Source organism: Scatophagus argus, chromosome 9 (assembly GCF_020382885.2).
Source record: "Scatophagus argus isolate fScaArg1 chromosome 9, fScaArg1.pri, whole genome shotgun sequence".
NCBI classification, from domain to species: Eukaryota; Metazoa; Chordata; class Actinopteri; family Scatophagidae; genus Scatophagus; species Scatophagus argus.
In genome coordinates this window covers 12,637,870-12,660,242 of record NC_058501.1, presented here as the reverse complement: position 1 = coordinate 12,660,242, position 22,373 = coordinate 12,637,870, and the positions used below count along the sequence as shown (strand labels likewise).

General features: G+C 38.1%; 4 protein-coding genes across 5 annotated transcripts; all 4 read right to left on the bottom strand.

Moving 5' to 3' along the window:
* Nucleotides 1–183: 183 nt before the first annotated feature.
* Nucleotides 184–3,373, bottom strand: LOC124064731 (urokinase plasminogen activator surface receptor-like). The gene is made up of 5 exons (XM_046399426.1): nucleotides 3,249–3,373; nucleotides 2,810–2,929; nucleotides 2,561–2,707; nucleotides 2,018–2,128; nucleotides 184–1,936 (listed from the first exon to the last, which is right to left on the bottom strand). The coding sequence occupies exons 1-5, from the start codon at nucleotides 3,292–3,294 to the stop codon at nucleotides 1,734–1,736; spliced, it is 627 nt and encodes a 208-aa protein (XP_046255382.1). The 5' UTR covers nucleotides 3,295–3,373; the 3' UTR covers nucleotides 184–1,733.
* Nucleotides 3,374–4,078: 705 nt separating this feature from the next.
* Nucleotides 4,079–6,474, bottom strand: LOC124064733 (urokinase plasminogen activator surface receptor-like). Its single transcript, XM_046399429.1, has 5 exons — nucleotides 6,367–6,474; nucleotides 5,805–5,909; nucleotides 5,563–5,709; nucleotides 4,774–4,884; nucleotides 4,079–4,648 (listed from the first exon to the last, which is right to left on the bottom strand). Exons 1-5 carry the CDS (start codon nucleotides 6,410–6,412, stop codon nucleotides 4,446–4,448), a joined length of 612 nt encoding a protein of 203 aa, XP_046255385.1. The 5' UTR covers nucleotides 6,413–6,474; the 3' UTR covers nucleotides 4,079–4,445.
* Nucleotides 6,475–9,385: 2,911 nt separating this feature from the next.
* Nucleotides 9,386–11,805, bottom strand: LOC124064732 (urokinase plasminogen activator surface receptor-like). Its single transcript, XM_046399428.1, has 5 exons — nucleotides 11,678–11,805; nucleotides 11,125–11,229; nucleotides 10,883–11,029; nucleotides 10,116–10,226; nucleotides 9,386–9,990 (listed from the first exon to the last, which is right to left on the bottom strand). Exons 1-5 carry the CDS (start codon nucleotides 11,721–11,723, stop codon nucleotides 9,788–9,790), a joined length of 612 nt encoding a protein of 203 aa, XP_046255384.1. The 5' UTR covers nucleotides 11,724–11,805; the 3' UTR covers nucleotides 9,386–9,787.
* A 3,158-nt stretch (nucleotides 11,806–14,963) lies between these two features.
* Nucleotides 14,964–22,302, bottom strand: smg9 (SMG9 nonsense mediated mRNA decay factor). Of its 2 annotated transcripts, none has more exons than XM_046399391.1 (13): nucleotides 21,344–22,302; nucleotides 21,189–21,263; nucleotides 20,325–20,559; nucleotides 20,073–20,170; nucleotides 19,836–19,948; nucleotides 18,621–18,717; nucleotides 18,364–18,459; nucleotides 18,192–18,277; nucleotides 16,889–16,995; nucleotides 16,678–16,785; nucleotides 16,433–16,558; nucleotides 16,198–16,342; nucleotides 14,964–15,472 (listed from the first exon to the last, which is right to left on the bottom strand). In XM_046399391.1, the coding sequence occupies exons 1-13, from the start codon at nucleotides 21,488–21,490 to the stop codon at nucleotides 15,394–15,396; spliced, it is 1,512 nt and encodes a 503-aa protein (XP_046255347.1). In that variant the 5' UTR covers nucleotides 21,491–22,302; the 3' UTR covers nucleotides 14,964–15,393. The 2 variants fall into 2 exon arrangements, with proteins under 2 accessions (XP_046255347.1, XP_046255346.1); XM_046399390.1 differs by having other exon boundaries at nucleotides 18,621–18,732; nucleotides 21,344–22,288.
* Between the last annotated feature and the right edge of the window lie 71 nt (nucleotides 22,303–22,373).

Below are 22,373 nucleotides of genomic sequence, written 5' to 3'. Positions count from 1 at the left end.
GTTTCCACACAGAAAAATTCTCAGAATCAATTTTCCGTTGATTTAACTGTAAAGGAGTCAAATGTGTAAAAGAGTTGGTGCCATAGGCTGGTGTTTTGGAACCAGCTTCCACAGAGTTATGAAACCACATTCAGTAATCAAATTTTTGAGTTCATCTGCAATCAAAGAATCTCCACACAAAAGTCTTCATTTCTAATTTTATTCATGTTTTCCCTTCTGACTGATCAAATGGCAAAACATAAAGCTGTAAATTTAATAAAAAGCACACTTATGAAAAAAATAATCAAATGTGTCCGCTAGATAGGGGTACACTGCTCATCTCTGTTTCTTATATGTCCCTCAACTCACTTGCCAGTTATAAGTAACTTAAACAAAACAAAACAAAACAAAACACAGTGTTTGATAGAGAGTGGCTGAACAGATGAGACTCTATAAACTGACATCAACAGTGAGTAATTTTCAATAAGTGATTAGAAGGAGACGAAATTAAGGACATTCTAAAATATTTTATGGCACTTTTAATTTTGCCCTCATTTTTAATGAGCTGAATTACACGATTTGAGACACAAGAATTATTTCTCTGATCTTAAGTATAAATTTGTTGGAATCCGTGATAGGGAGCGCTAACCTGTGCAGCAAGCATGTTGTTTAATCAGCATATTGGTTTGCCACACCAAAAGAGATTTAGTATTTCAATTAAACTTGCCAAAAAATGGGAGCAACAACAAAAGTGCTGTTTGCGTTCTTCAGTGTAAATTTACACAAGCAGCTGCTGTACTTCAGTACAATTTTGAGTTAATTTACTTGTATTTCCAGTACTCTCAGCTCTCTATTTTAAATTTGTTAGTCACTTTATGAACATGTTTTATCTTAAGCATGACTTAAGCAGAAAACATAACTGGTTATTTAAAAAACCCAAGGCTAAGTTCAGGTATGAATCCAAGAATGTTTTTATGAATGAAGCCCTTCTGTGACATTTTGCCGCATATGGGATGCAGTCTAAAACAGCATAAATGACTTTTTGGCTGGTGATTTACTTCATCCTGGTTGACCTGATAACTGACACAGAAGTTTACGCAAGTCGAATTTGGCCACCTGTCAGGAGCAGATAAGTACGTGGCTCATCATGAATTATATGCACAACACTTTGTATGCTACTAAACTCACTGTAAACAGCAAACTCAGTGAACAAACTTTAAACTAAGTATCCTCAATAATTGACACAAATGTCAGAAGTAAGTTTTTGAATTTTTAACATTTACTAGAGACAAGGGCTTAAGGAAATGGAATGGAAGAATATATAGAAATACACTCCAACACAAATATTTTTCTTTTTCTTTTGATGAAGAAAATCAAAATATTAAAAATATTTCTCTTCCTACTCCTATTAAACACATGTTTATGGTTTAAAATAGCACTCAGAGCAAAACTTGTACCAACATGTAAAAACATGTTGATACAAGTTTACATGTTTTTCCTTGTTTTACTTCAGAAAAAACAAACAGAGAGCTGTTATTCTGTGTAAGTCAGCTGCTATTAGACATCGTGCAAAAAATTAAATAAGCAGGTTAGCTAAAGTATGAGGCAGGAGAAAAATGGGAACTAAAACGTTTCTGAAACAATTTTTAGAACTCTTTTAAGCTTTACACTTTCTCGCATGGCCGTTGAAAGGATAAGGGACAGGGTGTGAGCACTATGAAGCCATTTGAAGATAAGAAGAAAAACTCTACCAGTTAAGAAAACATGAGCAAAGAGACCAGCGGTGCCACCAGGAGCAGGAGGCCGGCACGGGTGCTGATGGCGCTGTTGCAGTAGTCCCCTTGACAGCAGCTAAGTTCTCCTCCAATGGCTTGTCTAAACTGGGCATTATACTCAGTCGAACACACCTGACTGGAGGCACAGCCCTTTACGATTGTCTTTTCTCCCCTTACAGTCACTGAGAGAATAAAAATAATGTTGAGCTGAATGAGCTGAAAAAAATAACATATTTAGATGTTAATTGCTGTAGACATGCTACCTGTTTTTGTGATGCAGTGGTCCTCGCTACCTTCGCAGTTTAGAGTTGCTTTGCACGTTAGTCTACCACAATGATAGCACTTTCTACCATTGGGAATGGATTTGGTGGGCTCTGCAAGACAGAACATACACTGTTCATATTGTTCTGGAGTTAAAGGCAGATGGAGGGATGACTAAAATACACATTTCTCTTTCAGATTTATTAATTCATTTATTTACTTATTTGTTCAGCAGATTAGGGACAATACTGAACAAGTTGAAATCGCACCATTTAATTTAACAGATATACAAAATATAAAGAACTATGCCATTTTTAAAAAATTTGTAATTTATTTTGAAATTTGAAATGAAAAAGAAAAAATAGATAGGACACTTCCATCAATATAATGGAGCTTGTTTTTGGCATTATTAGGACATCTGAAACATGCAAATGTAAGAATCACTTTCTTCACAGTTTTTTCTCATATAACCGAATGCCATTTTCAAACGTAACTCTTAGTGCGAAGAACCAACTAAATACCTACAGACAATGTAAGGATCTTACCAGGGGCATTTTCAATGTTGCAGAGATTGGACGTGCAACACTTGCTGGTTATTACTGTTCTGGAAATCCCAAAGTTGACTGAGCCTTCAACACACTGTTCATGCAAAAGACAAGTTTTCAGGTGGATATCAGCAAGTTTTGAGCCACCTGCAACAAGAGAGAAACCTCTGTGAACTGAGCCAGTGCCAAACTGTTTCACAAAGGAAAAAAAAAAATAAAATAAAATAAATGAAACTCAAAATACCATACCTGCAAAAGAAATGATTCTCCTTGCACCACACTGATAACTCAGTGAGGAACAGTCTTTTTCTGAGGTCGTGCAGGTTCCCTCGCTTCCCGGTAAACACTTATAACATTTCAGGGTGGAGGCTGATTAAACGCAATTCAAATAGGTTAAAAAAATTCTACATAGTGCTGTAATAAATTAAAACTGCAACTGCAAGAGAATAGAAAAGAGGCAAAACCATCTGCGCTCAGACTGCAGGTGAGGAACGTACAGAAGAATAGCAGAGACAACAGCAAATTAAAACATAGGATGTAAACATACTGTTGTTCAGCATGTAACCTTAAATGACCCCTGTCTACAGCAATTGTAAAGACAAACGTAGTCAATGAAAAGTATAATCTCTCTTTTCTTTAAGATTAAATGGTTTGGAAAAAAAACACAGATAACAGAACAAGAACTTGCCTTTTGGGAGGAGCACAATCCCAAAGATGAGAGTGAGGAGATGCATTTTGCGATGGTGGGAAGCAACTGACGGCCAGTTTGATCCGATTTGGCTAGAAGTAGCTCTCCTGAGTGGGAGTTGTCTTTTATTTACTCAGACCACTCCTCCATTCCTCCTTTGATAGTAACAAAATGTGAAACTTAAAGGGACAGTTCACCCCAAAATGAAAAAGGCATATTTTTCCTCTCACCTGTGCTGGTGCATCCATCTAGATTGTTTGGTATGAGTTGCCAAGTTTTTGAGATAGCAGATGTAGAGATGTCTGCCTTCACTTGAGAATAATGGAACTACAAATACTGTCACAAAGTCTAGACAGAGCAACGAGGCTGTCAGCATTCTTGATGTTGAGTTGAATCAAAAAATCTTGACTGCTACATACTTAATGTGTTTGGTCACATGTTCATATCATAACTGGGCATTGCTCAGATTCAGTTTCATATTATTACACTACTGTTACGAAGGTTAAAAATCAAAATTCTTAGCAGGCCACTCAAATGTCAAGTGGCTCTTGTTGTTCGATTCTGCCACATATACTATACCGTTTACTTGGGAATTCCCACCTGTTGGGCATGAATATTTCAAAAGTTTAAGTTATTTCAAAAGCTGTTATGATACATAAGGTGTGACCTTGCAAATAGGTACATTTGCACTGGAAGTATTTATTTTTCAAGATAATTATGTATTCACATTCTCTGTGACTCATGATGCCCTTCAGTACTTTCTGTAGATTCTCTGTATTCAATGTTTATGAGAAAGGACTAAAAAATAAATAAATAAATAAACACTGGAGCAGAGTTTTAATAAAAAATCATTTTTATTTTTATCAATAACACAGAAATATTTCCAATAATTCCTACTACAAATATGTTTCAGCATAGAAATAGAACACAGAGCAAACCGTTTATCCACATGTTTTTAAATTATTCTTGTTTCACTTCAGAAAAAACTGACATTTTTCTGTGTAAGACAGTTACTATTATATTTGGAGACAAGCAAGTTAGAAACTAGTAGTAGGAACTTTAATCAATAAAATCTTTCTCTGCTAAGCTAATTACTTTCTCATGCATCACTTAAACGGAAAAGGAATGGGTGTGAGCACTATGAAGGCATTTGTCGATGAGGAAAAGGAAGGAAACTGACGTTGTTGTTTCCACCAGTTAAGAGAACATGAGCAAAGAGATCAGCGGCACCACCAGGAGCAGGAGGCCAGCACGGGTGCTGATGGCGCTGTTGCAGTAGTTCCCCTGACAGCAGCTAAGTTCTCCTCCAGCGGCCCCCATATACTGCACATTAACCTCACTTGAGCAGACTTGCTTGGTGGCACAGCCCTTCATGACTGTCTTTGTTCCCCCTGTAGTCACTGAGAGAATGAAAATAATGTCAGCAAGCAATCTTAAAGTTCTAATTCATCAACCAGAATCACTAAAAATCCCTCTGAGCTGAGGATATAACAGAGTTAGATGTTTAATGCTGTATAAATTTTACCTGTTCCTGTGATGCAGTGGTCCTCATTACCCTCGCAGTTTAGAGTTGCAGTGCATGATTGTCCATTGCAGAAATGGCACTTTTTACCATTGGGAATGGTTTTGGGGATCTCTGTAGTGTGGAACATTGTATTGTTCATATTGTATGCACACTGAACAATTTTAACAGCTATTAAATTAACAGATATAGAAAATGTAAGGATCTGTGCCATTTGTTTATTTGTGGTCTGATTTTCATTTAATGATTTTGAAATGCAGGAAACAATGAGAGCATCATTGGCCTATAGTCAATAAAACCCTTGAACCTGAGGATTCTCTCTTTTTCTCTAACTCACACACACACACACACACACAAACAACAATTGCACCAATGTAGTTGCTAGTTGCAGATATTATGGCCTTCGGCTTCTCTATAGCAGATGGCGACAGAGGGTAAAGTAATTTCCTGTGTTCTAGCATGTCTTGGAATTTGTTAAAGCAGTAACTGTTCCGAACATATTGTGTGCGCGTTAACCCTCCTGTTATGTTACGGCTCAAATTGACTAGTGTTAAAGTTTGAACATAAAGAAAAAATAGCTACAAGTATTTTTTTCAGTATAAAACTTCTTCTGCTTGCCTTAATTAGTGTAATCAACATATAACGTGAAAATGGTTCATCTCACATATTTGCAACCAAATCTGCATGATTATATCACATAGATACTTTTTTTTTTTCTTCAATGTAACTAAATGTCTAAAACAGCTCTCAGTGCAAAGAACCAACTAAATACCAATAGACAAAGTATGTTACCAGGGGCAGGTTGGTTGTTGCAGAGATTGGAGCTGCAGCACTTGGCCGTAAATACGGTTTTGGTAATTCCAAAGTTGATAGAACCGTCAAAACACTGTTCAGCCACAGCACAAGATTTCACCTCAATATCAGACACTTTTGATCCACCTGAAACAAAACAGGACTCTCTGTAAACTGAGCCAGTGCAAAGGTCTATTTTATTTTATTTTACAACAATAACAGTGCACCACAAAATACCATACCTGCATATTCTGCAATTCTCGTCGCACCACACTGAGAAGGGCAGTCAGTCTCTTTGTTTGTGCAGGCTCCGGGAGTTAAACACTCATAACATTTCAGAGTGGTGGCTGATAAAACATAAAACTTAAATAAGTTAAACTAAATCGACTTTTCTTATCTAAAAGGAGTGGACAAAATAATAACAAAACAAACAAAACTGAAGAAAATTAATCCAGATTTATTAATTACTATTCCTATTACAATAAATCACAAGAAGAGCTACAGATACTGGTTATACAGAATGAGGCAGCTGCTGTTATGTGCAGTTCTGACGTGTGTGAGCTTTGTCTGTATGTGTGTTTCAAACACAAGAGAATGGAAAAGAGGCTAAATTATCTGCGCATAGACTGCATGTAAGGTGTGGTTATAATGTTATTCAGCATTTATCCTTAAATGACCTTCAGTCTGCTGCATTTGTAGATTCAAATGTAGTCAATGAAAGTTATAATCCCTATTTTGTTAAAGATTAAACAGCTTAAAAACACACACATATAAAAACAAACAAACAGCAGAACAAGAACTTGCCTTTTGGGAGGAGCACAATCCCAAAGATTAGAGTGAGGAGATGCATTTTGCGATGGTGGGAAGCAACTGACTGCCAGTTTGATCTGATTTGGCTAGAAGTAGCTCTCCTGAGTGGGAGTTGTCTTTTATTTACTCAGACCACTCCTCCATTCCTCCTTTGATAGTAACAAAATGTGAAACTTAAAGGGACAGTTCACCCCAAAATGAAAAAGGCATATTTTTCCTCTCACCTGTGCTGGTGCATCCATCTAGATTGTTTGGTATGAGTTGCCAAGTTTTTGAGATAGCAGATGTAGAGATGTCTGTCTTCACTTGAGAATAATGGAACTAGATAACACTTTGCTTGGGGTGCTCAGAGCACCGGGAAAAAAACGGAAAAAAAAGGGGAAAAAAATAGATTTTTCTACTTACACACGATAATCCTCAGACATTGATGTGGGCAGTTTTATGTCAGAAATATTTTCTTTTTATCATACTGCCACGCATAAAGAGGCCCATTGATGAACTCTTGACTGAAAATTTAGGCCTAAATGTTTTCTGAATTATCTTATCAGTAAGTTGCAGCTCATTACCATTTTTGGACAATTTTCAGTTCACTTATCGGGTGTCTACATGATGACAGACAGGCCTCATGACTGTGTTTGCCACAGAGCAACGACTGTGGCAACTTCTGTGCATGGTGAAATGACATGCAGGATCTTTATTTCAAAATAAATCGGGTAATTTTAAACAAACTGGTTGGTAAACTGCTATGGTCCAAATATAGATTTTCCTGCCAGCAGTCCAGTAAGATGCAGTACTCATACTACACATACTCTCACTACTTTCACTCCTTTGCACCGATGATTGATTGTCTGTGGACTCGGGAACAAATTCTAAATACTTCAGGTTACAGGCTGAACCAGGTGAATGAGCACACAAGCATTTCATGGAATACATGTCACAGACAGACATTGAGCTGCTTTAAACTTAATGTGAATTAAATATTTTGGAGTTCTTGCAAAGGTTGCAAGGGTTCTTGCATTTAGAAATGCAATACATGCTGCTAAAAAATGCTGTACAAAAAGCCTTTTGCCCTTTATACAAAAACTTATGAGAATTTAAAATCATTGCATGAATAGTATGGCGAATGTATCTCATGGTGAAAATGTCTTATGGTGAATATGTTTTGTGAAAGGGAACAGTTAGAGTTCAGACACTTGGAAAGTTAGTGACAAACCGCGTTATAAACCAAGGACCCTGGGACATAGAGAGTGAGGTTTTTGGTAGAAGCTTGGAAAGAACAGGAAACCACAGAAAGGTTAGAGGATAAGTGTTATGGTAAGAGGTTGGAGACAAGGGGGTATAAATATATATAGTGCTCTGGTATGTTCAGTTTTTTTGCAAATAAACTCATTTGAATTCACAAGTCCAGTTTTAGTTTCTTCTGTCAAATGCTAAACAGGGGGTACAACATAGTTTGACTAGTCCACAGTAATGTAATAATGCACTAATAGTCATTTTGCAATAATGCTGTTTTCGCAGCAGCCCTACCAAATCAGTCGATAAAATGTTTCTAACTGAGAGGATATTTTCAGAGGATACATATGTGTTTCCCTGTCCCAAGCTTTTGTTCTCCAATTCACTCAATGGATTAGAACACGTTAATTATGCTGGCCCAGTTTTTGCATCTTGGTCCAGAAGGTAAAGGAAAAAGGATGCAAGGAAGCGTACTTGCTTCACCAGAAAGACAACTAAAAATCAATTACGGCGCTGCTTGCGTCAAAATTTTTCATGCTTACCATCAGCAAGTTGTTCTGGAACTGCCTACAAAGTCGGTTATACTGTAGTTAGTAGAGGAAAACTATATGCTTCTTGATTCCCTGATATGAATATTTGTTGTTTTCTGTAAGTCTTAATTGCCACCCATCACTGACTATCAATCTGGTTGCATCATTTAAGATTCAAGTCACTGAGATAGCTCTGTAAGACAGTTCCTGAGCAGGCGCTCCACAAGCAGGAATGGACAGCTTTTAGTTGCTCAGCATCTGAGGTTGAAGATACAGTTCATATGGAGTTTAAAGAAGCTCCATGTTTATGTTGTATGTGCATGCAGACTTTTAACCCCACACTAACCACTAAGTGTTGACTGCTGTGGTGACTACATTCTATAAATATCCTAGAAAATTACTTAATACCTGATCCCTGACCAGTCACAGAAAGCATGGTTTGTAGCAGTCAGCATAATCAACATGAGCCTGCAGGGGGAGGCACAGTCCATCCAAGAGGCAGTACGCACAGCTATTTAGCAGACTACAGTCTTAATGAGGGGGAAAGCAGATAGTTGCCACCCATCGGATCACAAACTCCACTCCCCAGTGTGAAGTCAATGAATTGCATGATGATGAAGATGATAAGCAGAAAATTTTCAAGGCCATACCCATGTTGTGAAAATATGTACTAGCAGTATTATTTCAAATCATTTTTGAGCTACAGCATCGTGTCAAGAAACCTGACCACTTAATGCACATGCCTGTGGCAGTACAAATACTGTCACAAAGTCTAGACATTCTTGATGTTGAGTTGAATCAAAAAATCTTGACTACTACATACTTAATGTGTTTGGTCACGTGTTCATATCATAACTGGGCATTGCTCAGATTCAGTTTCATATTATTACACTACTGTTACGAAGGTTAAAAATCAAAATTCTTAGCAGGCCACTCAAATGTCAAGTGGCTCTTGTTGTTTGATTCTGCCACATATGCTATACCGTTTATTTGTGTATTTCTGGCCTGTTGGACATATATAATATTCAATACAATATTTCAAAAGTTTAAGTTATTTCAAAAGCTGTTATGATACATAAGGTGTGACCTTGCAAATAGGTACATTTGCACTGGAAGTATTTATTTTTCAAGATAATTATGTATTCACATTCTCTGTGACTCATGATGCCCTTCAGTACTTTCTGTAGATTCTCTGTATTCAATGTTTATGAGAAAGGACTAAAAAATAAATAAATAAATAAACACTGGAGCAGAGTTTTAATAAAAAATCATTTTTATTTTTATCAATAACACCGAAATATTTCCAATAATTCCTACTACAAATATGTTTCAGCATAGAAATAGAACACAGAGCAAAACGTGTATCCACATGTTTTTAAATTATTCTAGTTTCACTTCAGAAAAAACAGACATTTTTCTGTGTAAGACAGTTACTATTATATTTGGAGACAAGCAAGTTAGAAACTAGTAGTAGTTCCTCCTTTTCTCATATAAGTATGAGAAAAGGAGGAACCTTAATCAATAAAATCTTTCTCTGCTAAGCTAATTACTTTCTCATGCATCACTTAAACGGAAAAGGAATGGGTGTGAGCACTATGAAGGCATTTGTCGATGAGGAAAAGGAAGGAAACTGACGTTGTTGTTTCCACCAGTTAAGAGAACATGAGCAAAGAGATCAGCGGCACCACCAGGAGCAGGAGGCCAGCACGGGTGCTGATAGCGCTGTTGCAGTAGTTCCCCTGACAGCAGCTAAGTTCTCCTCCAACGGCCCCCATAAGCTGCGCATTAACCTCACTTGAGCAGACTTGCTTGGTGGCACAGCCCTTCATGACTGTCTTTGTTCCCCCTGTAGTCACTGAGAGAATGAAAATAATGTCAGCAAGCAATCTTAAAGTTCTAATTCATCAACCAGAATCACTAAAAATCCCTCTGAGCTGAGGATATAACAGAGTTAGATGTTTAATGCTGTATAAATTTTACCTGTTCCTGTGATGCAGTGGTCCTCATTACCCTCGCAGTTTAGAGTTGCAGTGCATGATTGTCCATTGCAGAAATAGCACTTTTTACCATTGGGAGTGGTTTTGGGGATCTCTGTAGTGTGGAACATTGTATTGTTCATATTGTATGCACACTGAACAATTTTAACAGCTATTAAATTAACAGATATAGAAAATGTAAGGATCTGTGCCATTTGTTTATTTGTGGTCTGATTTTCATTTAATGATTTTGAAATGCAGGAAACAATGAGAGCATCATTGGCCTATAGTCAATAAAACCCTTGAACCTGAGGATTCTCTCTTTTTCTCACACACTCAGAAACAACAATTGCACCAATGTAGTTGCTAGTTGCAGATATTATGGCCTTCGGCTTCTCTATAGCAGATGGCGATGGAGGGTAAAGTAATTTCCTGTGTTCTAGCATGTCTTGGAATTTGTTAAAGCAGTAACTGTTCCAAACATATTGTGTGCGCGTTAACCCTCCTGTTATGTTACGGCTCAAATTGACTAGTGTTAAAGTTTGAACATAAAGAAAAAATAGCTACAAGTATTTTTTCAGTATGAAATTTCTTCTGCTTGCCTTAATTAGTGTAATCAACATATAATGTGAAAATGGTTCATCTCACATATTTGCAACCAAATCTGCATGATTATATCACATAGATACTGTTTTTTCCAATGTAACTAAATGTCTAAAACAGCTCTCAGTGCAAGGAACCAACTAAATACCAATAGACAAAGTATGTTACCAGGGGCAGGTTGGTTGTTGCAGAGATTGGAGCTGCAGCACTTGGTCGTAAGTATGGTTTTGGCAATTCCAAAGTTGATAGAAGCGTCAAAACACTGTTCAGCCACAGCACAAGTTTTCACCTCAATATCAGACACTTTTGATCCACCTGCAACAAAACAGGACTCTCTGTAAACTGAGCCAGTGCAAAGGTCTATTTTATTTTATTTTACAACAATAACAGTGCACCACAAAATACCATACCTGCATATGCTGCAATTCTCATCGCACCACACTGAGAAGGGCAGTCAGTCTCTGTGTTTGTGCAGGCTCCGGGAGTTAAACACTCATAACATTTCAGAGTGGTGGCTGATAAAACATAAAACTTAAATAAGTTAAACTAAATCGACTTTTCTTATCTAAAAGGAGTGGACAAAATAATAACAAAACAAACAAAATTAATCCAGATTTATTAATTACTATTCCTATTACAATAAATCACAAGAAGAGCTACAGATACTAGTTATACAGAATGAGGCAGCTGCTGTTATGTGCAGTTCTGACGTGTGTGAGCTTTGTCTGTATGTGTGTTTCAAACACAAGAGAATGGAAAAGAGGCTAAATTATCTGCGCATAGACTGCATGTAGGGTGTGGTTATAATGTTATTCAGCATTTATCCTTAAATGACCTTCAGTCTGCTGCATTTGTAGATTCAAATGTAGTCAATGAAAATTATAATCCCTATTTTGTTAAAGATTAAACAGCTTAAAAACACACACATGAAAAAAACAAACAAACAACAGAACAAGAACTTGCCTTTTGGGAGGAGCACAATCCCAAAGATGAGAGTGAGGAGATGCATTTTGCGATGGTGGGAAGCAACTGACTGCCAGTTTGATCTGATTTGGCTATAAGTAGCTCTCTGCTCTCTCAGTGGGAGTTGTCTTTATCTAAGACCACTCCTTCATTCAATGACAAAATGTGAAACTTAAAAAAATCCTTATGAATTTATTTAGGTTGATCAAGATGTTGTATTGGTTGTTAAATTGTCATGATCTAAATAATAATGTTAATAATAATGTAATGTAATAACGTTTTAAATTAATGCACTAGAAAAGAGCCAGTATTACTCCAATAAGAAATTAGCTACAGTAGTTAAATTCATACTGCACATTCTTAGTTAACCCCTCCTTCTTGCTGGAAGAAACCAGTCTTGTGTGAACTCAAGAAATGTCAAGAAGTTTCAGTGTTATTGCAACTGTCCCTTATTTCAACGTTAATGTAATAGCTCATTGTTGTACGTAACAGAATAGCTTTTAAAAAATCACACTAGGCCACAACGCAGCCTTGACTTTATCTGCCCTGCATTTTTTCAGTATGCCATGAAGTACACAACAGACTCAGGTGTCCCTGTGCCTGTTCTGGCATTGGCAGCATTGTCTTTATACAACCAATATAACTTAATAAAGACCCTGTCAAATAAGAAAAATTAATTGCATAATGGTGTATTAAAATTTTGTCTTTGCAATACAGAAACTGAAGGAAATGCAAAAAGTGATGCAACTGTTCTGTATGACATTAAGCTCTGTGCTGAGATAAACTATTTCAAACTGACTAACAGATCCCTGCATGTAAAATCTTTGAGCTTACTTATTTTTAATTATTTATACAAAGCATTCATGCAGGGAGGGGCTTCCTGTGCTTTGCACTCAGTAAAGATTAAATTGACCTCCTCTGACTCAATCTTGTTTTGCATTTAGTCTTTACTGCACAGAGACCTAACATTCATTCAAATCTCAGAGGAGACCCTGGCTCTTTGTGGGGAGAGAGAGAGAGAGAGCCCATTGGAGATAAGACACTTTACTTTCTGCATCATACTGAATGGAGATGGGCAAGAGAGATCTTTGCACTCAGAGAATTGTCCATACATGCGCTTGTTTTTTGTGTGTCGCATGTGATGGCTTTCACAAGATCATCCAGATTGACTGTGTTGATCACTTTCAGCTTGCATAGCTTCTGCACCAGAAAGTCCAGATTCTCATGTATCTTCCACATGCATGTATTCCATTCACTCAGAGTTGGATGCACAACCCAAAAAAGAATGAAAAAGAGAGTAAGATATGGAGAGATCTTCTGAGTGATGGTCTGACCATTTGTGATGCTCACTTTCTTTATATTTCTTTATTTTCTTCCCTTTTGTTATTCCAGATTTTCTTTGAAAAGCCAAATGAAAAGTGTCGCAGGCTGTACTTTTCCTGCGACCAATTTGCATTGATTTGCCTTTACTCCCCCCCACGTGTTTTTCTGTATTTGTAAATGTAAAACAAATCAGCTGCACGTGGATGAGAAGATGCATTATTCTTGTTCACATACTGTTGTTCCTGAATTTGTTTCTTAAGCTTATTTAGCTGCTCTTGCTTTTCCCTTCATTAGATTGTCTAAAATCCATATACACGTAACAAGTCACAAATAGCAATTATGTCAAGTAATCTGGTCTATTTTCATTAAATAATTTGTGAGAACATTGTCACATTTGGTTAATACACGACGTTTTGTTATACCGAACGCACATAATTATCCTGCACATTTTCTGTCACACAAAAAACAGGGTATGTGAAAGTAATATTATGAAACTGTGCAAAGTTTCCTAGTCTGTGCTGTTCACCAAATGTCAAGTAGATTTAAGCAACAGGTAAGGATGTTAATATAAAGGTGGGGCATGTATGATCACGCAGGGGAAATGAAAGCTGCAGTCCATTCTATTTGACATCTATTTTACAGGCATTGCTATTGTAGACTGACAACATTCTTGCCCTGTAAGAGAACAGTGCAACAAACCAGTGCAATCAAAAAATATTTTAGAAATACACATAAAATCTTCTCCCCAAGTTTTTTTTTATTTGTGAGCAATTCACAATTACTCTTTATTGATATCTTAAAGAAAATTGAAATAGAAAGTTCTTTATTTTCATCTTCAGAAAGTGTGTGCACTGTCAGTACCCCAAAACTGAGGATACAACATCACATAGCCAGCAATGGCTTGAAAATAAAATGATCCCATTCCTTCTCATCACTACCACACAGGGTGCGGTTGTGCTTATTGATCATTACATTTCCTAAGAGCGGTGAGAGGCAACTTTATGACATGGAGACGACAGAAGTCAAGAGTCACATGACTCTTCACAAACGACAGTATCCAGTTTAATTTATCTTTATGTGACCTGCATAGTCAATAGCAATCAAACTTTCTTTCTCTCTCTCTCACTATTACAGTACAGGGTGCAGCTGTGTTTGCTGAAACTGACATTTCCCGAGGGCAGGGATGGGCAACCTTTTCCCATGAAATCCTCTGCAAATTTTCACTCCCAGCACATAAGAACAGTTCTTGTAGTCATCAAGACACTCCTCAGTAATGATAAAAATGTAACTTAAAAAAGGCTTGTAAATTTACATTAATGTTGATCTAAATATTAATGTGTTTTACATTAATGCAGGAGTAAAGAGCCTGTCAGAATTACTTTTACTGGCACCAGCCTGCAGTTTGATTTTTCTTGACCTGTAAACAAATCAGTAGCAGACCTGTCTTGAAATCACTCCATTAGATAGATAGATGGATACTTTATTGATCCAGAGGGAAATTCAAGTCCCACAAATACAAACAGAATTTCTTTGTACCATTCAATGATGCAGTATTCAAAATTGCAGAGCCTCCTGTAATGGAAAAAGGGATTAAAGTATCATACAGGTACACACGCAGATCAAGATGTTCTTGAATGGCTCATTTTTGCAAGTTGGGGCAATGAGCAACATCTCCCAACATTCATACCCTCACAGTACTTGTACCAGCTCTACTCCTGTGCACTGATGAAACAAGGACAACTGGAGCTTCTAGTGCCATATACAGGAAACAAAAGCTGCAAACCACACAAATGTAGTTGAGACATTTCACAGTTCCTTTTTATCTTCACTACCCTGTTAGTTTCATAGTTCCTTTTTACCTTCACTACCCTGTTAATTTCATTGTTTCTTTTGCCCAGTAAGAGAATTTTACAACAAACCTGTGCAATGAGAAGTCATTTAAGAACCACACATAAAATCCTTCTCCCTAGAATTTCATTTTATTTGAGTTACTGACAATTACTCTTTTTATAATAAAAAAAATATCTTGCAGAAGGTGATATTTTCATCTCAGAAAACTGAGTTTACAACATCAGTCAACAATGGTTTGAAAACAAAATGATCACATTGTCCCTCCTTCTCATCACTAATGTACAGGTTGCAGTTGCGTTCACTGAAAATTACATTTCCAAGGAAGGAAATTTAGACTCCTGAAAATTTTCATTCCCACCAAAGTGTAGAGACAGAAGTAGGTGCCATCCCAGCATTTCATGTGAGGTCTCGCCACTGGCCAAGCTTTCATTTTCATTTTTCCCTCAAATGAAAGTCGGTCCAGCCAAATCTCCCTTCCTGTGACCCGACGATCAGACATAACAGCCCATACGGCTAACGAACAGAAGAGTTCAACCGAAGTGTCAGCAGAGAAGGCGGCTGTATTCGGAGAGGGCTGAGGACTTTTTCACCCCGTCCCAGATACGAGCTGCGTAGTGAAACCTGTAAAAAGAAAACAACCTTATAGAGACCAAAGATGACCAAAGATATTTTTTTCTATTTTCAATTCATTTCTCACTAGTTAAAATGTTAATTCCTGATATCAACTATTAATTTGTCAATACTGAAAATGTTTCTTGTAGATATCCATAATTTAAGCACAAAGAGTCAACTTTTAACACCGACTTAAATATCAATTACAGATATATATTATGCGGTTTTGAAGCAGTCGAGTGAAATTCTTAGCACCCTTCATTTGTCAGTGGTGGGAATAAAAACATGCACATTATCTCTAGATTAATTAAACAATGAGTTACTTTGGCTTTGACGCAGCTGCCTCTCCCACACACATATACATGCTTATGAAGCATACATGAAGCTACTCAGCTGTAAACCGTCATCTAACCAAACAGGCTATTTATAAGAGATTCTCCTGTTTCAAGTTAACAAAAGGTAATTATGATGAAATTGGTGATACTTAAAATCAGGTTAAATTCAACATAAAATGCTCAGTAAGAGTTTAGTGAGAGAACCTGAATACAAAACTGAAGGCAAAGTGAAATGAAAAGTGAGCGAGACAACCCCTCCCCCACATCCTGTGGAAAGGCTATTGGTTTTGTAACGAACTGAAGTTGAAAAAAAAAAAAAAAAATCTGAGGTACTTCCTCATAGTCGTATGAACAACTGCTTTGCCGCAAACCACAAAGTGAAGCATGTGATTTTTTTACCAGTTCTTCTCAGTGAGGATGGTGTGTGACAGCTGACAGCGGGGCATGGCCAGCATTTGGCTGCGGAGTTTTGAAACCATGGTAGAAAAAGGAGGATGTCCTCTGTACCCCGGGAGCAAAGAGAAAAGTGGGTATGTTCCCGACCCTAAACGTGGCAAAAGATTAATTCCAATCTAACACAATACACAGGAGGACAACTGAGTTTTATTTTAAGTGAAGATTAATTCTCTGTAACCTGCTTTAGTCAGATGATCTTCCCCGTCATTCTCCTGCACAGGAAGGAGAAACATGTTGACTTCAGTTTCCAGATAGTCCTTCCCTAAGCCAGGGAAGATATTGCAGTCCAGCATGGACAATGTACCTGTATGTAAAATAAAATTATATATATATATATATAGTTTAACTTTTTGCCCTTAAAAATAGCCATAGTGTGAACAGAATATATGTCTGTGGGCAGGGAATATTTGTGTGTTTTTGAACCTTTATATTTGAGATGAGAGTGAGACATTAATTTGTCCACAATCATATGCATATTTTTTAGATTCCTCGGGCAGAAATCATCTCGTCTGGCCTTGTTCTGGATGAACACTGAATAAAGAAAAAATTTACAGAAGAGATACGTTAACTTTGACTTCATTAACCAAATGCGGTTTGGAGTACGAGAGTGTTTGTTTCTGGATGAAAAAGTCACCTATATGAGGATAATACTCTGCTCCATCATCACTGCCTGAAGAGCCAGTGCTGTCATGGCTTGCAGACGGTGTGGAGGGTTTCAACATCTCAGCAGTCTGAAGAAACCTATCCAGAAACACGGCATTAAACTTTCTGCGCAGTGCCAACATCTGCATTCATAAAACAATAGCTCCAAAGGTTGAGTAATGATCCATGCTTTCAACCGATTCATCACTGTGGGAGAGATAATCAGACAGTGTACATGCATGCACAGGCGTACGAGATGCAATAAGAATCACCTCCTCAACATGTAAAAGACGGAACATGAACCAAGGGTAAAATGCCTGCATGAGACAGGTGACGTTGATGTTGGAGTGGGAGAAACTCATAAACACCTCTGTTATGTGTTATTATAGAACACAATATCAATATATAGCACGTTCAACTATCTATTTTCTATACCCGCTTTATCCGTGCAGGGTCATGGGGGGCTTGAGCCTATCGCAGCTGGCAAGGCGGGGTACACCCTGAACTGGTCTCCAGTCAGTGAAAGACAGACAATCACCCATGCTCACACTGAGGGGCAATGCAGCATTGCCTATTGTGCATGTTTTGGGGGTTGTGGGAGGAAGCCAGAGTACCTGCAGAAAACCCACACAGGCACAGAGAGAGCATGCAAACTCTGCACAGAAGGGCACAGAGCAGGATTTGAACCCGGACCCCCCTAGCCACTGCACCATCCAATATATGGTACATTTTCTGTAAAATCAACTAAGAAACAGCATATGTGTTTGGGGCTTCATCTGGACTCACACAAAGCACAAAAAGTGCTGATCAAGTGCAATACATGGAAACTAGCTGTAAAGTCAGCAGTGTAAAATAGACTTGACAGCAACCAGCAACTTTGCTAACGTGTTGATGTTATCTGAAGTAAACCACAAAAAATGATCTTCTGCATAGCCAAGGGAATGCAAGCAACCACAACATCATTCGTTATCATCCGCAGGTCATACCGACAACAGATAATTGAGAACATGTTCTGCACATGCTGAATGGGCACATTGCCAGTCATCTCCAACAAGTCTGGCTTTGCCTGCATTTGTTGTCTACAAGACCAACTGAAAGAAAAGCATTACTGAGTTTATGAAAAAGCAGAAGACAAATATCCTCTCAAGATGCAACATGAAATACTCAACATTCCTCAAGCAATAGGAGACACTGAAGTTATCTTCATGACTTGTCTGAGAACTACCCTCTCTTTTATTCTGATAATCCGGTCAACAAGTGTAACAAAACATTGTCGCAGGTAACCAAGCACCAACCTGTAGAGGCTTAAGTCAGTGAACCAGTCTTGAACCACAATGACCACATGGCACACTGTAAAAAGGAAGGCAGCGATCTGAAGAGACTGTTGACAGAAAGTACCAGAGTTAATGCGGCTCACATAAACAACATGTGTTTTCACCCGCTGCCATCTGCAGGCCGGCCACTGACCTGCATCTCAACGTATGTGTGAGGGAGGTTGTACTCTGGAGGCAACTTCCGATCGTTGTTGATGAGGTGGTCCAGAATCGACGGGCTGAGCATTGGCTGAGTAAACAAACAAGGCATTTTGCAGTCTTATTGTAACTTCGTGCTATTCCAGGGTGACATTTTACTTTACATACTTCATGACTTACACTGTGAAAGCAAGCTGACAAAACACTGCGGGAAAAAGAAAGTGTCATTGTATCCGCAGTGCTTCCTCTTACCTGCGTATCCAAGAAGATGACTCTCTCCTGTGTGATGAAGAAATCAATGCCTGTGCTCTGGTTTCCTCCTCTTTCCTTGATTTCTTGAGACTGGGCTCTGAATACATAACCCCTGTGTGAACAAACATGCATGCGTATTCCAAACAAAGGACACAACCGGAAACCTGGGAACTTTCTTGATAGAAATGAATATATAGAAATAAAAGATAGACTAGAACCTCAATTAACATGCATCCATATATTGTATGTAATGGCCTAAATGAGTACTTTACTTAGCAGTTTTTTTTATGTCAGCGTGGTGTGTGTTCATTGTACAGTTTCACACATACTGGAAATGATGTGAGAACTGAGAAAACAAAACGGTGCATGATAAGTGTGTCTTCAGAAAGAGTACCGTCACTTTTTAAGTCCAGTTTTTGCAGTTTATAGAATTTTGAAAGCATAAACAAACATATTTACTGTTGATTTGTGTTATGTCTTTGTTATTTTAATGTTGACTGTATAAGCCTGAGCTTAAACTCAACTTTTTTTGACACTATCTTGTTTTCCATCTCAGACTTCATCTCACGAGTATTTTTTTTTTCTTAAAACACTTTAGAAAAGTGCAAAATGTATTTGTTTTGTATTGTTTTGATAATAACAGAATTTAACACAAACTGATACCAAAACAATTGGGGTGCTGAAAACATAAATAAAACGAAAACATTATCATTTGCTGATCTTTTTAGATATACAAGGATGGGGTGAAGTTCACCACTTCGTAAAAAACTGTATGGGAACACAGTCAAACAGTTCTTTGGATTTGAAGGCACAAACTACCATCAAGAGGATGGACTGCTGAGCAACTGAACTTGTATATCAAAGAAGAAAGGGAAAGAATTTCACTTTCAAAACCTCAACAACTTAGTGTTCTAAGTGACGTTACAAAGCAGTAACCCTAACCCTAACCCTATGCCCCTCATCATTTTGGGGACATATTGTAGGTATCAAATTCAGAATGAGTGTATATTTACAAAAAACAATAAAATGTATCAGTTTGAACATTTATGTATATAATAATGTGCAGTGTATTCAATTAAATATAGTCCGTAAGTGATTTGCAAAGCACTGCATTCTGTTTTACGCAGCGTTCCTACTTTTTTGGAATCAAAGTTGTATATGTCACACATAAGTTTGCAGTTTACAGCTTATTGCTGATGTTAAGACCAACCTTACCTTTGATCTTCCTCCGGAGTGTTGGCAGATAACAGTGACATGATGGTAGATTTCCCAGTTCCCTGCAGGCCAATGACTCCCACCACCAACATATCTGTCTGGTCCCTGAGATACTGCAACACATCACAACAAAATACAACTTCCTTACAGTGCAATATGTTGAAAAGCTTATCAAAACATTTCATACAACGGCTCCACTGCTCCACAATCAACTAAAGTCATTCAATATTAACTCACCTCCATGGCACTGTCACACCAATTCATCTGATCATCCACTAGCTTAATGCTGTGCTTCATCTTCTCTGGAGGGAGGAGTTTAGACTGGCCAACCATGGCTGGAAGTCAAACGGAAAGATTTACTTTTACTTTCTCTTCAAATGTAATTTGGACTTAATGTGTGCGTCCCAGTGGAGCATCTCTCAACATCACCGTAACCAACATTTAGTGGAAAAAAATGTTACTTTTGTGAACTATTTTTGTGTAACTCACGGTCCACAGCGCTGCTTGATGCAGAAGCACTCATTCCCCTGTTTTGGATCTGGTATACAGGCTGTGTGGGTCGCTGCCCTTCTTTCTCCATCTTGGAGGGTCCAGGACCAGAAGGCTGAGCCGCCGCCTCTGGAGGGGTCCCCGGCTTCACTCCATCATCTCTGGCTTTCATCAGCATGATGGGCTTCTCCAGGACTGGAGCTCCACTGACATGAGCACTCTGTGATGGCTTGGCCTTAAATAAGATCAAGTAACAGTATAGGTCTATAGAGGGCCTTTAAGTCAAGAAACAAGGAGGGGCTGAAGGCTGTTCAGAGGGATCTGAGGAGGAAGATAAGGATAATGACTCTCATCCCCTGCATGAGACTCTGACAGCATTGGGCAGCTCCTTCAGTGGCAGGCTGTTTCACCCCAAGTGTGTGAAGGAGCTTTCCAACAATTTCCTGCGTGATCTATAAAGTTCTTACATTATCTTTACCGCTGCTAACAATTCAAAAATTGTGAAATACTGTAAATATTGTCTTTGTGTATGTTCTTGAAAAGTGTGCTTCTTGAAAAAAGGGTGTAAATATCCCCGTATTTGTTTACTTTGTATATTCTTTACTCATCTCCTACCTGCACCGTTATTTTGCCATCCTTGTGCTGCTGTAACAATGTGAATTTCCTCAGTGCAGGACTAATAAAGGCCTATCTTATCTTATCTTATCAAATGAGTTGAGAGTGGGGGGGTCAATCTTACTATCCTATCCTAAGTATTACCTTGACAAAGCAAAGTATTCTCGTGTCATTGTTATTCAATTGTTTGTGTGTTCATAAACGTTAAAAAGACAGTTAGAAAAAGTCATTTGACCAGAGGAAGCGTACCCTTTCCCCGGGGGGCTTTGCAAGAATGATGGGGGTCTTCTGAATGAGTGGGCCTGGCGGATCCTCGCTACCATCCTAAACAGACAAATGATAGTGAGTTCCGGTTCTGAAGTACAAACGTTATTACGTAGTAGTTGAATATGTGTTTGTATTACCCTTCGTTCTCTAGGTTGGTATTCACGATCACGACTAGGTCCGGACAAATTTTGCCCTGGAGGTCCAGCATCTCTGTCTCCCCGGCGTCGCCTCCTCCTGCGTCCCTGCCCGTAGATCCCGGGCTGACTGTGTCCAGACTCTGACATGTCTTAATTCACGTAAATCTCCACAAAAGCTCAAATGATGTCAACAGAAGGCAGGCTAACGATGGCACTCCAGTCCATGCACAGGCTAGCTAAAGATAATGTTACTTTCACTTAAATATATCCGAAACTATTATCCTGTTGTCGGTCACCAATCGTGTGACCCCTACTATCGCTGAAATTGAAAGTTATTTAGTGGTAACTTCGTTAAGATTGAACTCAGATCGCTGTTACATTAACATGAAAAACGATTCACCAAAAGACTTCTGCTAGCGTGCTTATTTTAAAAATCTCCGTCACCCGTTACAGTACGAAATTGGGGCGGCTCTTAAATGTCAACGTGCTAGAAGAAACTCCACCCGCCTGAAATTCTTGTTGTTCCCAATCAAATGCACCTCGTGCGTCTGATATATGAAGTCGTTGGGAAATAGCGTAATGTTACGAACAGTTCCGCTACTTTATGGCTCAGTTTTAGGTATAGCCTCACTATTCTGTATATGTTTCTATATGAAGAAATATGGGAAGATACAATACGCCATTATTATATGTTTATAACCGTTCTGTTGTATTTGTTTGACATTATCGTAAGACAAATTACTAAAATCACGTTCTGATATGTTCTCGGGTTTCTTAAAGGCACAGTTCAGTCAAAGATCACATATAAGATAACATCATTTAAATGTGTCAGTGGTTCGAACAGAGTTGTATTAGTTGTTAAGGTGAAGAGAACAAAGAGTCTTCTTGTTTCCTTCAAATTAATAAAACATTTTTTGACAGTTTAAGGCAGCCTATGTCATTAGATGTTTCACAAACTTGCCATTGAATTAAAATGTTATACCAAAAAAATTGTTAATTTGCAACTGCATTGAGCACAAGTTAACCCCGG